Source organism: Neovison vison, chromosome 6 (genome assembly GCF_020171115.1).
Source record: "Neovison vison isolate M4711 chromosome 6, ASM_NN_V1, whole genome shotgun sequence".
Lineage (NCBI taxonomy): Eukaryota > Metazoa > Chordata > Mammalia > Carnivora > Mustelidae > Neogale > Neogale vison.
The window spans coordinates 116,329,591-116,346,934 of record NC_058096.1 but is presented as its reverse complement, the minus strand read 5'-3'; the positions used below and the strand labels follow the sequence as shown (position 1 = coordinate 116,346,934).

Below are 17,344 nucleotides of genomic sequence, written 5' to 3'. Positions count from 1 at the left end.
TCGGTGGAGCTGGGAGCCGGATGCTGGACTCGATCCTCGGACTCCAGGATCCTGACCTGAGCCGAACGCAGTCACTTAACCAACTGAGACACCCAAGCACCCCACGTTTCTCAAGTTAATCTTATGCCCAAACCAACTCTGTTAATTAGGAAGACAATCTTTCACCATCCCTCTATGGTTCTAACAAATTCCAGACTCCTCAGGATCTGTGGGTCTAGCTGTCCAAAACATAATTACGACGAAAACAAAACAGAGCGGCCTCGGGACAGCATGGAAGGCCAGAAGTGGGATCATTTCTGCAACACAGGAAATGGAGCCCAAAGGGGCAAAGGGAAGAAAATAATTTGAGGAAGGCACAGTTTTGGCAGTGTCTCATTACAACTTCCGGCTGATCGGGTATAGCCAAACCAGAGACATCTGTTTGGAGTTTACAACAGAACAAGCTCACAGAAAGCATGAACACACACACACACACACACACACACACACACCCCAAGCTCTACCAGTTCTTGTCTGCCTTGACCTCCACACTATTCCCCCACTGGGTCACGCTGGGTTGTAGAAGGGAAGGAAATAGGTTCTTCCGCCGGCCTCCCCACCGGCCCCACCTGCGCCATGACTCATTCGCGCCATGATCAGAACTTACCAACCTTCCTCTCTCTTGATTTTCCTCCAGGAAAAACAGAGATGGCCCCACTCCTCACAGAGCCCCAAGGACACTTTCTTGAAGTCTCCGGCTGATCTTTAAAGCCCCTTGAGCTGTTTGTAAGAGAAAAGGTGACCCAGAAGAAGGTGGTAAAACCTCAGAAGACCTTGAAAGTCACTCCTTCCTAAATTACCTCACAAGTATGGGAGTGAGGAACAGAACTCACCCTGTACCTCCAAGAATTAACTCCGAGAGACCAGAAAGTCCACACCGCCACAGTTTACTGCATGAAGAATATGGGAGGATAGGCTCAAAGATAAAGCAAGGGCTGGCCCCAGCCGCGGCGCCCACCCTGCTGGAGAGCGACAGAGGCCCTGGACTACGCAAACAGCGGGTTCTGGAATCACCTCCAAGCACCGTGAAGGCCAAACCCTGTCCTACCGCGCCATGGCACCGATGGCCAGGCCCTCCTCCAGCCCTGTGGCCCCCCCAGAATTTTCAGCAGCACTTCCAGACGCTCACCTGTTCTGTGACATTGTCCTCTTTATTCTCTCCCCACTGGCGTGCAAACACAACCAGAGCAGTGCTACTCTTAAAAAATAACAAAATGTTTTATACCCATTTCTGTATATACAACTGAACAACATTTTACATGTCCCTTTTGCACAGCAAAAGATATAAACATTTAGCTCTGGGAACACAGTTATGTACAAAAAAAAATGTCAAAAATACTTCACAACAGTGCAAAATATTTTACACAGTATCATGGAGGGAGATCTTTTGAGCAAAAGGAAGGTGTGTTTTTAAAGGAAAACTCCTTTTTTGTTGTTTTAAAGATATTAGATGTCTTTAACTGTAAACAAAATGCAACTTTCTTCCATTTCCCCCCACCACCATCCCCAAACAATTATTTGAGGAATTTGGCAGAATTTCAAGGGTCTGAGTCTGAGGTAAACAACCCAAGCTCTCGCACCAAAAAGACTGGGGGCAAGGAGGTGGCATTACAGCCTAAAACGTTGCGAGAGAGAGAAAAAAAAAATGTTTTTTAATGACATGTCAATGACAGCGCTAGGCCGCTCCCTGTTACTGGGTCCGGTCAGGGGAGGAAATTAACCCCTCTTCCTCAGGCCCCAGCTGCCCCACAAACAGGAAACTGGCCAGCTGGCAGGCATCCCTTGCTAACCAGCGGGCCCTTTTCTCACCGTCCGCCTGCCCCCCACCCTCACGCCCCCAGCCCTGTCTCTCTCTCCCTCCGTGCAGTCTGACCCCTCGCACCATCTCCACATGCAACCTGAGCCCCGCTTCAAACAGAGCCAAGTGTGCTGACGGAGAGGGCCAGGGTAACTCTGGGCCTCAAGTGTCCCATTTCCCCTTTCCTGGGGGCAGGCGGTGGACGGAGGAGATGTGTGTTGTCCAAAAGACTGGTGGGGAGTCACGGTGGGGCGCGAGTGGTGCGCACAAGGGGCTGCTGAGATCTCAACCCGAGTGGGGCTCCTCTGGGTTGGCGCCGTCGTTAGGGCCCGACCGGTCCGCTGCGGTAGCAGGGGAGGTGGCGTCCGGGGCCCCGCCTTCGATGGAGCTCTCGCTGCCGGTACTCTCGCCGGACAACAGGCGCGTCACCCGCAAGTCGGCCTGCAGGCTGCGCACATCGTTGCCAAAGCTGAGTTCTCCCAGGTCGTTAATAAGCTGAGACAGCTCTGCCTTCATGTCCGAGGCGCTGCCCAGCAGCAGAGGCGGCGGCCCAGCCCCAGGGCCCAGGGATACCCCGCCACCCCCTAGTGCCTCCTCGCGGCCACTTTCCAGTGTGTCCAGCAAGTCCCCACATTCCAAGTGCATGGCCACCACCAGTGCTCGCTGGGCCTCGGCCTCTTCCGCTGCCGCGTCCCCTTCCTCAGCACGGTCCGCCTCCTCCTCCTCTTCCTCCTCCAGGCAGCTCTCCGTGCGCTCCTCTTCCTCTTCCTCCTGCAGCTCCTGCTCCTGCTGTTCACCGAGCAAGTCCTCGGTGATGGAGCCCAGCTTAGGCGCGCTGCGGCTGCGTTCCACCGGTGGCTTATAGCAGCAGGGTCCGTGCAGGAGCAGCTTGCGCAGAGGCACTAGCGGGATGGTGTGCGCGCCCACCAGCTCCTGCTGCTGGTGACGCGCATCGTCCCTCCGCTTGAGCCGTTTAAATTCCGCCAGCGCGTTGGCCGACGTCTGGTACAGCAGCAGGGCCATAGCCTGAGCCTTCTCGGGCTTGGACACCAGCACCGCGTGGCAGCGCAGCATTACCGCCTTGTGCTTGAGCTCGTGCCGGTATACCCAGGCGAAGACCTTGGGCAGCCGCGCGTCTGCCACGCAATAGGTAACGCGGTGCAGCAGGTAGAGGTGGCCCGGGCGGCGCAGCGCGCGCTCCTCGGCATGCACCATGCGGATACCCTGCGCGCTCACAGTCAGCTTCATCTTGGTGCCCTGACGACCAGCCTCGCTCTTGCTCCAGATCTTGCCCACCGCTAGGTCAGTGCAGCCGTCGCCGCGCGCCTGGATGGTGGTGGCATTGCCCAGGTAGAGCACAGTGTAAGTGGGGTCCTCGCTGGTGATGTGCAGCTTCTTGCGCTTGGAGCGGAACATGCTGCCCACCCGGCTGAGCGCGCCTTCGGGGCACGCCCGCGCCAGCGAACTGAGCGCCGAGTAGTGCAGGCTCACCGCGTAGCCCTTAGGCTTGGACGCCTGCCGTGGCGGCGCCTCGGCCAGCAGCTCGAACTTGTGTTTCTTCCACGGCAGCATCTCCGGAGGGCGCCCCCGCGCAGCTGGGCGGCGGCGGCGGAGCGCCGGGTACGAGCCCCGCTGAGCCACCCGCCCTGGCCGGGCTCGGCCCGGGCAAGACAGAAAAATAAAACTAAGCTGGGAGTGGCCCACTGGTAGAGAGGGGCTTAGGGAATATCGTCCTCAGGGACCCCGCCGAAGTGGGTACGGGTTAAAATTTTAAAAGAGAAGAAAATAATCAGCTGCGAGTTGGGGGCGGGGGGGCGGTGAGGAGCGCGCACAGATTTACCCCAGCCACGGCAAGGACGAGGGCAGAGAGTCTTAGGCAAGCAAATTGAGAGAAAGACGAAATCAGAGTGGAACGTTAAAAAGAGATGCGCGCGCGCAGAGGGAGCCCCAGCCAAAGCAGCCGGGACGGGGCGAGAATATGCAGGAACTCCTCCGTGAACCTGGAAAGGGCCCCCGCGCTCGCTCGCTCTCTCTCTCTCTCTCTCTCACACACACACACACACACACACACACTCCCCAGGGCTGGAACTAGAAAGAGCGGAAACTCGATAGCGAGTGTGCCCAGGGGTCCGGGCTCCCGCCCCCCAGGGGGTGCTGGAAACCGAGAACCCCTCGGCGGGGCTGATCCCAGAATGTGCGGCTTGCCCCGAGTGCGGTCAGATGCTGCCCCGGCTGGCCGCGGCGGGCCCGGCGCAGCACTCCGGCGGTGGCTCACTGCATCTTCGCTCCGGCCGGACGCAGGGACTCGGACTCGGCGGGCTCACTGTCCCAGCTGGCTCCGCCAGGGCAGCGTGGGGCGCCGACGGCGGTACGCGCGCATGGTCGGCTCCGGGGACGGTCGCTACCTCATTTCTTCCCTCCGGGGGGGGGGTCCGACTCCGCTCCCGAGGTCCCCAAGGTCTGCTGCCCGCCCTTGCGGTGCGCCCCTCCAGTGCTGCAAGCGGTAGCCGGCTTGCCAGCCTCACATCCTTGCGGTCCCGGAGCAAGATCTCGGGTAAATATAGGCCGGCGCGAACCATTCGCCGCGCGGGGACAGGGGAGGAGCACAGAAGAGGATGCGTTTCGGGCCCGGACGCCCGGCGGGTTCCTGGTCTCTTAAAGGGACCTTGTTGCAGTCATTTGTCGAAGGAAAGGGGAAACCGGTCCAATCCCGCAATTACATCTCAAATTTACCAGCATCTCATTTATCTACAGGTATCGCCAAGACCCGGGGTTACCCCCTCGGGAAAGGCGACTTGAATTCTGACACTCCACCCTCCGGCTGAATTGCAACTCACTGAATAAATGTGTGTCTACATCGAAACTTCTGGGGGAAGTGGTGGAAGATGGGATTTAGACTAATTTACTATGTAAAGAGGTTGGGGGAAAGAGTGGTTCTTTCCTTGTGTGACAGCTCTCTGAGAATGACTGGTGTTGTTTAATAATGTATTTTTTCACAATTTATTTTTCATTAAAGGAAGGAAGGAAAGCCGGAAGCAAGGAAAACAGCGAGACTTATCTTTTAGGGACTTGGAGCCCTTTCTCCACAGACAAGCAGATAGTGAGAAGTGAGATGAGCGTAACGTCCTGATGAGGGTGAACAATATTGTACAGAGTCCATAAATAAAGTGTTTCTGTCCCTAATCCCTAGCAGTGGCCCTTCCTGCTCTCAGGCCTCAGAGAAGACTAGTATTCGGAGACCTATACCATTCCTAAGTAATTCTTATGTGTGGTTAGAACTCATTTTGTTTTCGCAGGCCAGTCATTCCGTTTTATTACATCATTGACACATTTTGGGTGAGAATTCCTAGTAAAAATCCAAATGATGTTTTTTATTTCACTAATAATACTCAGCCACCATCCACTAGGAATGACGATCACATTATTATCCTTTTCTCCTGGGCTGCCTGAACAGCATAGCCTCAGTCCTCTGACCAGCTTGACCCTTGGCTGGTAACTCATTTCTGGGATCCTCAAACAACAAGCTTGCCTCGGTGATCTGCTCAGTGAAAGCAAAAAGACTTCAACTCTGAGTGTGGGATAAATGTCCAGATGATCCTACATCAAACTGCCAAGTTTGTCCCAGAAGAGGACAATGGAACCCCTTTCCCCACCAGCCTCATCCCCTGAGGATCTTGGATATCTTTGGCTTCCATGCCAAAACCACTGATTTCAGAACCTCTGCAGCCCCTCCTGGAAATTCTCTGGAGCCCTACCTTTGCCAACTTTTAGCCTTTCTTTTAAATTTAAATAACCTTTCTTTAAATTCTAACCCAATTTTCTCAGACTCATTGGTGCTGAGCTTCAACGTAACTTTCCTGAGTACTTTTTGGTGCCAGGCCCTGAGCTAGGAGCAGACCCATTTCCTGTCTCCAAGGAGCTCCCAGTCCAACAAAGGATGCAAACTGCACCCAGCGCAGGCTTCCGCTGAATCTAGGAGAGCACCCTGTGTCCTCTAGTGCCTGGTACACAAATAGGCACTACTTGATTGCTGAATTAATGAATGAGATGTGCGCGTGAACAGGAAGACAGAGCAGGCTATGTGCCCTGAGAAAGACCCAATGTACTATGAGAAGTGGGAAGAAGAGAAAGTTCATTTTGAGTAGGAAAATCGGAACAGGCTCTGCAGAAGGTGATGTGTGAGGAATGAGCAGGCTTTCTCCAAGCAAGAAAGAATTAATGGGCCTTCTGGATATAGAGGACAGCAGAATTCTAGAACGTGAAAATGCATGCACACATGCAGATGAGGGTGGAGTTTAATGATTATAACAAGGAGAGAAGAAAGTTCCCTGGTGGTGCTTTTCAGGCCCTCCTAGTCTCTGAGGCAAGGAAAGCCTTTTCATGGCTAAGTCTTGCCCCAGGGTGTGATGCCTTACTTCCCAGCTGCACTAATGGACTAATGAAGGGACACCGGACCTGGTGCTGGAATGAACTAGTTAGGAAAATAATAAGCCACTTAAGTCAAGGTGAATTCCTATTCCGCTCGAATTCCTGGAAAATCTTGCAAAGGCAATCGGGTAGACCGCATGGGCTCCAAACCGAAAAGTGGTAAAAAAGCACACCAGATTCACCTGTGTTAAGTGACCTTAGATGGTCCATAATCTCCAAGTCTAAACTCTACAAGTAGAAGTCATGTTCAAGCGGGTACCATTTCCAAGTTGCTCAGAGGTCCGAGGGTCAGAAGGGCCTGGGGAAGACAAGAAAGGGCCAGTGGTGGGAACTAAGGCTGGTCTCAGCTTCCACAAGGGCACCCCCTTCGGCATCAGGTGGTAGCAGGGAGCGCTGGGGACTACAAGGGCAGGGAGGGTTCCACTGGCCAACCGGGCTTCTCTGAGGCAACGAGGACATCAGTTCTGGGGGCAGAGGCCCACAGAGTTGCTCCTCTGGGCTGGTGTCTGTGACGCCTGGGCTGCCTTCTCAATAAGTTTGTTTTCAACCTTGGGAGGGCAGAGAGGTTCTAGGTAAACGTGAACAGTCTGACGTGTGAGTCACAGTCTGTGCTGGGACTCACAGACCCAGGAGGAGGAGGGCCAGGCTGTCTCTTGCTAGCCTGGGCCCAGGGCCTGGACCTGGGCCTGAGCCTGGGCTGGCTGGCAGAGTTTCTTCAGCCGGGAAAACTGGTAGCACCATCTATGAGCCCACACCACGGACCTGAGACACAGGGCAGTTCCAGAACAGAACAGGAGCCACGGCTGTTGGGAAACAGTCAGCAACTGCATCAGACCTTGGACTGGGCTTTTTGTGTGTGATGCTGCCCCATCTACTGGTGCCAGGCAGAAGTGCCATTCCGTGGACTGGTTTCTCTTCCTACCCGGTAAGGCAGTGGTTGAATCAACTCACCGCCAAGTCACACCAGGTAAGAAACCTGGCCTCAGACCTGACATGGAGAGTCAGACTTTGAGCTCACAGAAAGCATTCCAGGCCAGCTCTCTCCCACCTTATTTCTTACATCATGGTCCTCCCTCTCGGGTTTCCTCCCCCAACACCCCATGGAATTCCTGTTGGCTTCGGAGATAACAAATGACTAATCTAGGATCCTCGAAGTCATCCAATAAACATTTGTTTACGGTGGTTGTGATGTAGTTGCTGGGGATACCGTATGAAAGCAGACAGACAGGTCTTTGCCCTCATGGGATTTATATCCCACAGGGAGGCAGATAATACGCAAACAAATAATAAAATCTCAAACAGTGATAAGTCTCAACACACACAAAAATTCAGGGCTAGGAGCAGAAGGTGGCTAGTGGAGACCACATGGCCAGGAAAGGAGTCTCTGGGCAGTAATCTCAAGGAGATGGAGTCAGCCATGCAGGAACATTCTAGCCTGTGCTGATGAGTAAGGAGGTTACAAGGCACGTGTGGTCATTGCACACATGAAATACAGTTGGTCCAAACTGAAGTGTGATGCAGGTGTGAAACACATGCTGAATTTTTCAAAGTTAGAAAAAATGAAAATGTCTCAATCGTCTCATAATAATTATATGTGGAATGATAATATTTGGGCTATGTATTGTTAAATACACCATATTTATTATTAAAATTAATTCTGCCTGTTCCCTTTTACCTATTTATTGTGGGTTCTAGAACACTCACAGCTATAGATCTGGAGAGCATTGTGCGAGGCTACAATGCAGGTCTGAAGGTGGGAATGAGCTCAGGGGGTCCAAGGACTCCCCAGCTTCAAAAATCCTACTGTGTGATGACGGCCTCTGGCCTTTCAGCCCTCCTCATTTCTAACTCCTATTTTATCAATTCTTTACCCTCCTCAAGACCTCCAGGATTGACATCAGCATCTGTTACAGGCTGAACTCACCCACAGGCCACACCAGGAGCCCCTGGGCCAATTTCTGGGTCCTTTAAATCAGAATCTCCACTGAAACACCTCTGTGGTTGAACACATCCTAAAGTTTGGGGAGCCCCCTGCCCTGGCCCACCTCATATCTTCCACTACCGACTTTCCTAGCCTCTTATCCTTCCTTCTCCCCCTTTCCAGGCTCCCTCAAAGTGGAGGGGGAACCCTCCAGGAGAGTGTGCTATGTGAGAGAAGCCAGACATAAAAGGTCACACATCATCAGAGTCCATTCATAGCAACTGTAGGCATTAGGTGAATGCACAGTGACAGAACACAGGTGGGTGTTTGCCAGGGGCTGGAGAGAGGAAGGAACGGGGAACAGCTGCTTATGGATATGGGGCTTCCTTCTGGGATGATGAAAATGTCTTGGAACTACATAGGAGTGGTGGCCGTACAACATTGTGAACATTAATTATTGTTTCGTTGTTGACCTCAAAATGGTTAATTTTATGGTATACACACCTCATCTCGGTATTTTTTCTAGAATGGAAGAAGGAGGCAGAGAGAGGTCAGAGCGATGTGATGTGAGGAGCCAACGCTCCCTTGTAAGCTTTGAAGGTGGAGGGAGGGGCCACATGCCAAAGAAGGCAGGCAGCCTCTAGAAACTGGAAAAGGTCAAGACAAATTCTCCCCCAGAGCGTCCACAAAGGGGACCCTGTGACACCTTGATTGCAGCCCACTGAGACCTGGGTTGGGCTTCTAACCCACAGAATTGTCAAGCTCCCGTTGACTTACACCAAGTGTATGGTCATCTGTTACAGAGGTCATACTCCTCTCTGCCAGCTATCTCATCTCTTCTCCTAATTCCATTTCCTCCCCCACTCACCTCAGTGAGCACCCTCCATCCTCACCACCCTTCCAAAGCTGCCCACTCCCCAGCAGAGCCAAGTTCAGGACCTAGAGTTTCTTCAAGAAAACCAAGGCAGTAAGAGCAATGTCCATGGTGTGCCAACCCCAACTAACCCACTCACTCAGCCACATCCATACCTTCTCCCTTCACCCCTTTCCTCCAGGCACCCACGGGCACATGGGTGGCTCAGTCGTTTGAGCCACCAGCTCTTGGCTTGAGCTCAGATTATGATTTCAGGGTCGTGAGATGGAGCCCCACGTGGGGCTCCGTGCTCAGCACCGGGTCTGCTGAAGATTCTTTCCCCCTCCCTCTCCCTTCCACGCTGCTGCTTATTCTGTTCTCAAATAAGTAAGTAAATAAATAAATAAAACCTTTTTAAAAAAGAAGTCTCTTCTCCTTTTAACCTGTCACTCCCAAATCCACCCCCCACACTGATACCAAGCCACAGATTTGACCTTGTACCTCCTCCCACTATAACCACTTGGTGGGTTCCTACCAACACAGGTTGCAGCCTCAGCGTCTCAGCAGAATACATGAGAATTTTCAGGTCTGGCACCTGCCTACCTCTCCAGCTTCATTCGCCGACTTTCCCTGGCTGACCCCTTCTCACTTTTAAAAAGCCAGCTCAGGCACCATCTTGTCGAGAAAGGGGGCCCAGGCCTCCCTAACTCCTTCTCCATGCTCCTTGTATCTCTATCTCTGCACTTGCCTTTTGGAATGTTATTGTCTTTAACTCTGCCTCCCTCACTGGACTGTGAGCTCTTGGAGAGCAGCAACTACACTGAATTCATCTTTCTGTCCTCAGCTCCTAGCACAATGCCTGCCACCAAGTCAGTACTCGATAAACAGTGTACAATGAACAAACATTAACCCCGTGTTTATTTTCACAGCAAGCGAACTATCACAAGCACAGGCTGTCAGAACTGGCAGGGCTCTTCAGGACAATCTTTTTTGTTTTGTTTTGTTTAAGATTTTATTCCTCTATTTATTTGAGAGAGTGAGGGGAGGGAGAAGGACAGGCTGACCCTATGCTGAGCATGAAGCCCGACACAGGGCTCGATCCTACCCCTCTGAGATCAGAACTTGAGCTGAAATCAAGGGTCGGATGCTCAACCGGCTGAGCCACCCAGGTAACCCCTTCAAGGACAATCTAGTCTCCCCTCTCCTGGCTTCACAGATGAGGACACTCAGGTCCAAAGAGTGCACATACATGGCTGTACCATTATTCAGCAGCCAAGCCCAAATCAGGTAGGACCCACGTGGGTCCTCCATTCAAGGCTTTCTCCTTCAGCTAAACATAAAGCCAGAGACTTTTAAATACACAAATATGCAGAGCACATTTCCTGCTCCCTCCTTCTATGAAGGGCTATATCTGGGGGGTGGGGGTTCATGGCTTCATTTGGTTGAATGGGCAGACTCAGCCCTCATCAACCAAACACTTCCCCCCATAACCTAAGCTGCCATTTGCCAGGTCCCTTAATGGAAATTCCCCTTGTTATTAGCTGTCGCTGCCACCAAAGAAGTCGGAGTCAAGCATGACTGTCATGGGATTTACACAGTGAGACTTTGGTCTCTCTAGCAGTCAAAATCACGTCCAGGTCCATGAGAGTCTGGTGGCCCACTGGGCTCCTCTGCTCAGCCCAGTGACCCTTAATTTCTCTGGGGTTTTCACTTCAAAAACAATGAGAGTTGTAGCAGTTCTTATCTTACAGGAAATGGCATAAAGAAGGACCAATGAAATTAAATGTGCATGGTAAATGCTTGGAGGTTTTCACATTGAGAAAGGATATTATGCAACTTGTGTTTTCGTTTGTCTCTTGTTTTGGAACGTCTCTCTGGGCATGTTGACCTGGCGCATCTTTAGCGAGCCTATGCAAATGAGCTGGCAAAGTTACAACTATTCCATCACAAACGGTAAGGGCACAGGCCTCGCCCCACTAGGTGCTGGGGAGATGCTCAAGGTCTCACCTTGAAGGTTCTAATCCAATATCCGTTGTTTCTGAAAGAACTTGAGGTACTTTCGGTATGCTGTAGGAGAGGAGATACAGGTGCAAATAATGTGATCTGAGCTAACACAGGCTGAGCTGAACACTAAACACTGGCTCAGAGGGAAAAACAATCTGCTCAGACATTGAAGACATTCATCAGGGAGGGGAAGGCTTCACGCTCCACTGAAAAACAAGCAGGTTGCTATGGACAGAGACAGAGGAAAGGAATCCAGAGGGAGAAAATGGCCCATGTAGATGGTGGTTAGTGTTGAACACTAAACAACTAGGCCAAAAGCAGGGAACTCAAGCATACTGAGCACTTACTAGGTGTCAGACTCTGTGTTAAATGCTTTGGATCCTTCCAGATGTTTCATTCTCCTAAGAGTGTGGTGAGGTCCGTGATATTCTCTTCACTAGAGGGAAAGGACTGAGGCTTGGTGGAGTTCAGAAATTGACCTAAGATTGCCCAGCTCTCTGGGTGTGAGTCAGGTGAGGACCTGACCCTGGAGGGCCTTGAATGGCAGGTGGAGGCATTTCCCAAGCTGTGGTGAGTCACTAGGCATCTGAGCAGGGACTTGCTGTGATCAGAGCCATGGCTCAGACACCCCCATCCCCGCCCTGACTCACTGAGGGTCCCAGGTCCTGCCCCTCTCTGAGCCCTGTCCTCCCAATGTGTGAGCTGAGAAAATTCCCTTCTAGTCCTTAGTTGCAGGAGGCTGTACTGGTTTCCTAGCGCCACCATAACAAATTACCATAAACAGGTGGCTTAAAACAACAGAAACTTTTTTCTCTCACAATTCTGGAAGCCAGAAGAAAGAAGCATTTTCCTTGCCTATTAGCTTCTAGCTCTAGCCAGCAATTCCTGTACTCCTGAAATTAAGAATCTTTGTCTCTGTCCTCACAGTCCCCGCCCCCCACCCCTGTGCTTTCTCTGTGTGTGTCCAAATTTGTATCTTCTTATAAAAACACATTATTGCATTAGGACCCATCCTGATTCAGTATGACCTCCTCTTCCCTTGATTACATCTATAAAGACCCTCTTTCCAAATAAGGCCACACTCACAAGTATCTAGGGTTAGGACAATAATCTTTGTTTTTGAGATACACCATTCAACTCAAAACAGACGCCATGACAGGAAATTGCAGGAATGAGAGAGGAAATTAACAAGTCAGACACCTACAAACTCCCGAAGTCACCCTGTGGCCCATGTTGGCCATGACGCCCCTCCTTTCACGGACTGCTGGCCTACAGTGTCTGCCGCCTAGACAGCACCCAGCCAGAAAAGCAAAGGCATGACAAAGAAATCAAAAGAAGCAAAACCTTGAGCCTTATGAGAGAGCCTTTCTCATCAGTGCCACCAGAGGCAGGAACCCGGTTGGTTTGTCCCCTCTGGAGTTGGAGGGAGGAGAAATCATTAGCCCCTGCATGGTTAGCTTTAAAACACACAAAACCTAGCCCCTTAACATTTTCACTTGTGATAACAGAATTTGTAACAAACATTGACTGAAATTGCTAGAGATGGCGGTTCACGGTGCCCTCAGCCTTCCCAAGACAAGCACTGTGGGATGTCATCCTCTCCCCAGGATACATGGTGAAGTCATGCCCTGCGATTGCCAGCCTGAGCACCCTTCCTGAGACCACCCTGTTAATGTCAAATACTGGGGTGACATAGGGTAGTGAGAAGAGGAAGGGAACCTTCCAGGGTAAGAAGTCTGTTAAGCACCTTAGTGATCATCTATTCCAGCCCCCACTTTGGAGCATGAACCTGCTTTAGAACATCCTGATGCTTGCTTGAATACCCCTGGTGGCAGGGAGCTCACTATCTTATAAAGCTGTCCACTCCATTTTTGAACCACTCTGATTATTCAAACAAATTAAACCTAAAATTGCCACTCTGTAGCTTCAACCCATTTGTTCTAGTTCTGGCTGCCTTGTGTCTACTCAGAGCAATCTTCTCTCCCTTCCCTGTAACAGTCCTTCACATAAATAGAAATGGCCCCCACATATCCTTGGAATCCCCACTCCCAAGGCTAGTCATACTTCCTTCACCTTTTTCTCATTCCCTCACCATCCAAGTTGACATGCTAACAGTTGTTAGCACATTAGAGTAATTTAAGGGGAGTGGTTGGAAGTCCATTCTGGTTGAGTAGGGTCTAACTGGCAGTGTAGGTCATGGCTCCACCACTGACCTGAGCTATTTAACCTTGGTTGAGTCCCTCTACCGTGGTTGGCTGCAGGACAACCACTCAAATTTAAGCTCATAGGGGCAGGGTGTTTGTCCAAAACTGAATCCCTGGGCCTAGCGATGAACAAGTGAATGAATGAATGAATAAATGAATGAGGAAAACCTGGCACTTCTTAGCTGCAGATTTTAGAGTTGGTCATTAGTAACTACATCTACTCTCCTTTACTTTGCTTCACTTTATTGGGTCTCAATTTGTGCAACTAAATATTCAGAAAAATAGGGGCACCTGATTTTTTTTATTTCGACTCAGTTTCTGACCTCAGGATTGTGAGATGGAGCCCCAAGTTGGGCTCCGCACTGAGCGTGGAGTCTGTTTAAGATTCTCTCTCTCCCTCTGCTACTTTCCCACCCCAGAAAAGAAAAACAAATGCATAAGGTGGGAATGAGAAGTTATTGTTTAATGGGTACAGGGGGAAAAGTTCCAAAAAATAAAAATTCCCTTTCTCACTTGACTACTGTAAGGACAAAAATAATTACAAAGTCATCTGTGAGTAAAAATCCCTGGCTATTCCACATAAAACTACAAGCGTTTTGGGGGTCTCCTGGGTGACTCAGTCACTTGAGTGTTTGACTCTTGATTTTGGCCCAGGTCATGATCTCAGGGTCATGGAATTGAGCCCCATGTTGTGTTCCATGCTTAGCAGTTTGCTTGTCTCTCTCCCTCTGCTCCTCCCCTGCTCTCTCTCTCTCTCTCTCAAATAAATAAATAAATAAAATCTTAAAAAAGGAAACTACAAGAGTTTGGGAAAAATTCATAGGTTCTAATATAATATATATAGGCTCTTGTAGCCTTTATCAACAAAGCAAAAGGTATTTTACACTTTTCATTGCACCAGCAGGCAATCAATGTTTGTTTGAAGCGATTTAAGTTAGTCACTTACAAGAACCCAATTAAGGGCCGCTAAGAATCCACCCACTTTTTACAGGGATAAATTGAGAATGGCAGATGATCGAAGGGAGTTTTCCTTACTGACTGAATGACTGCAGACACTGCCAGACTTCCATTTTCACAACCCTCAGACTCACGCAAACAGCTTTACTGTCCCAATGGAACGAGGTGCTGTAGAGAATGGGTGAGAGGGAGGAGCAGGGCTGCAAGCTTGCCTTGGAACAAGGTTTCTGCCATTGACCTGTTTTTGGCCAAAGGGTAAGAAGAAAAAATGGAAACCCACCCACTCTCCCTTCTCCCTCCCCAGACAGATGTGGGGTCCAGGGAGGCACAGCAGTGTGGAGATGGTGAGCAGAAAGCCACTCCAAAATTTGTTCCTGGGTGTGGGTGTCAGGGTTTGCAACTACATTTGTTTAGCCGAGGTAAATCAAGGATTATGCAACACTGTCAATGAGGAACACTCATTCTCTGTTGCTATTTGGAAGCTGGATATGACTCAGTATCAACAGAACCTCCTCCAGAGGTCAGCTGTGCAGAGAATCTCGGCTTCAACAGAAGATCTCAGCTATGTGGGGAATCAGGAGGATCTGACCAGTTTTCCAACATGGACCTGGTAGATGAGCATTTCCACTGTCGTGTCAAAGTGATGAAAGGAGTTTGGCTGGGTTGTGTTGTTCCCCAAAGTGTGTGGGTAGAATGGCTTCTACGGTGGGAGGTCAGGAACCTGGGCTGATTCGTCTTTGCAACACCTTCCACTTGGTCCGTAGCCGGCACTGTGCTCTACCCTCACCACCACTATCACCACTACCAACTCAATGTCACTTTCCTCTCAATCTGGATCCCATAATCTTATCTCATCAGGACCCTCAATCGCCTTCCTCCTTCTTCTTAATGAACTAGTCTCATAATCCCACATGTGGATTTTTACCTGCATTATCCAGTTGTTCGGGAAAGAAACTGTTCAGCTGTGAAAATTGGTACCCCATGAACTACGAGGCAATGATCTTTCAGCATTATCTTATTTGCTACTTCTGCAGGACAGGGATTATTCTTACCCCAATAAACAAATAAGAAAACTGAGGCTCAGATAGTTCTTTTTCCACAGTGAGAGATTTGAGAAATGTCTTGAGGGAACTATTAGAATTATTTTTGTCTTACTTATTTGTCAGCTAAGAATAGTTGCTGCTATTGTGATCTTACAATGTCAGTGTCTGCTTGACTCTCTGCTAGTCTCGATTAAATTTTCACTTTATTTGGTTAAGATTTTTTGGAGCCTGTAGATAATGACAATAGAACCCCAAAGTGCTTGCTCTCTCTAAATCTCTGGAGATGACAAATCTGGAAAAGGAAACGAGGGTGCAATCCCAAGTCCCTGACTAAGCTCTAGGAATGAGACGGCAGGCTGCTTTCTCTCACCTACTGTTGTAAAATCCATGCAATCTTACTTTATGAGTTAAGCTTTACTTTTTAAAAAAGATTTTATTTATTTATTTGACAGAGGTCACAAGTAGGCAGAGAGGCAGGCAGAGAGAGAGGAGGGGAAGCAGCGAGCCAGATGTCCCGCTCAAACCCAGGACCCTGGGATCATGAACTGAGCCAAAAGCAGAGGCTTTAACCCACTGAGCCACCCAGGTGCCCCAGAGTTAAGCTTTATTTTTAACCACTCAGCTTCAAGAGAATTCCAGGAACTGTCAATTTACTCTCTTCCATGGATCCTTCCCATACCTTACCATGGAGATTATGCAGTATTTAAAGATACACCATTTCTATGTTAGGAAATGGGAGGGAAACACATTCTGATTCATTCCTTCACTGATCTGCGGTCACTGACTTCCGGAAGCTTTGCCAACTACTACATTGCTTTTCAGCAATCCCCTGGCTGTTTCCCGAAGTTCACTCCAACTCAGTTAAGAGTTAGCTCATGGTGGGCTGGGCAGGGAATCCAGAGATAGTGGGTGATATGGTCCCAGCAGGTCATGCCCCTAATTCGCTGTGGTTGACCTTTTAGCCAGTCCAGTGCCTTCCCCTACATCGAAGGGAGTGGACTCCTCTTGCTACCCAAACCGTGGTGGCCCTTGGGCCAGAGCATTTGCATCGGCGTCACCCGGACACTTGTTAGAAGTGCAGATCTGCATTTTGACGCCATTCCACAGAGGATTCACAGGCATGACCAAGTCGAAGCAGCACTGGGTTCTGAAACGCACGCTAACAACCCTCATGCTTCCCTTTTCCCAGCAACATACGAGATGACTGATGAGATCTGGGGTTTGATACCTGACGCCATACAAATTCCATCCTTGACGTGAGCAAGCTTCTTCCTCTCTGAAGCGGTGACACTGCGGTGGTTCTCACGATGTAAGCAAAACGCGCAGCACCCCACAACCCTCACCCAGCCTTCCATCTGCCCGTCGCTGGGCCATGAACGATGGAGTGGGCCCCAAAAGCCCAGGTCGCAGAGCGAGCCGGCTCCCTGTTTTCACTTTAATAATAGGAAATGTTAGTGCAATTCTAAGTGGAGTTGTTGTTGTTTAAATAAAGCATTTAAGTCATCCGGTTGGCTTTCCTTGCAACCTGGCCAAGCTCTGGAAACATTCCTGACGCTTCCTTTCTGAGCTCCCATCCGGGCCGGGACTTTTCTCCCCAGTTCACAGCTAGGAAAGACGAAGTAAACAAAAACTATTTAGATTCTGGGCTTGACGGCGTTGTGGCCACACCTTGTGGCGCAGGCGAAAACCAGCGCCAGCCTGCGACGCCACTTGGAGCGGCAGAAATGTCCTTCACCCGTGTCTCCGCCCTTTAGTGACAAAAGCAGCTGGGAGGCGGGGCTAAGACGCGGAGTTCGCTCGGCCATGTTTTTCAGGTCTCCCCGTTCCTCACCGGACGTTAAAGATCGACGCACGAATCTGGAAGGTACCATTATTTTTGATTCAATCATTCTATCCGAATTTGAGATATTCGTAGACATAGCTATAGAAATTAAGTTCCTTGGACATTTTCATATTTATATTCTGTATCAGTGGCAAGGAGAGGTATACGAAGGGCAGCTTGCAGTAAGTCATTCCGCCTTCTTTTCAACTCGAGCCTCCGCTACTTGGGCTCGTTTATACGTCACTTCCGGGGACCGAGCTCTTGAATACCGGAAA

At 50.2% G+C, this 17,344-nt stretch overlaps 1 protein-coding gene across 1 annotated transcript; it reads right to left on the bottom strand.

Annotated features, from left to right (window-relative positions):
* Positions 1–909: 909 nt before the first annotated feature.
* On the bottom strand, positions 910–4,333 carry FAM43A (family with sequence similarity 43 member A). The gene has a single exon (XM_044252037.1). It carries the CDS (start codon positions 3,407–3,409, stop codon positions 2,123–2,125), a length of 1,287 nt encoding a protein of 428 aa, XP_044107972.1. The 5' UTR covers positions 3,410–4,333; the 3' UTR covers positions 910–2,122.
* Positions 4,334–17,344: the final 13,011 nt, after the last annotated feature.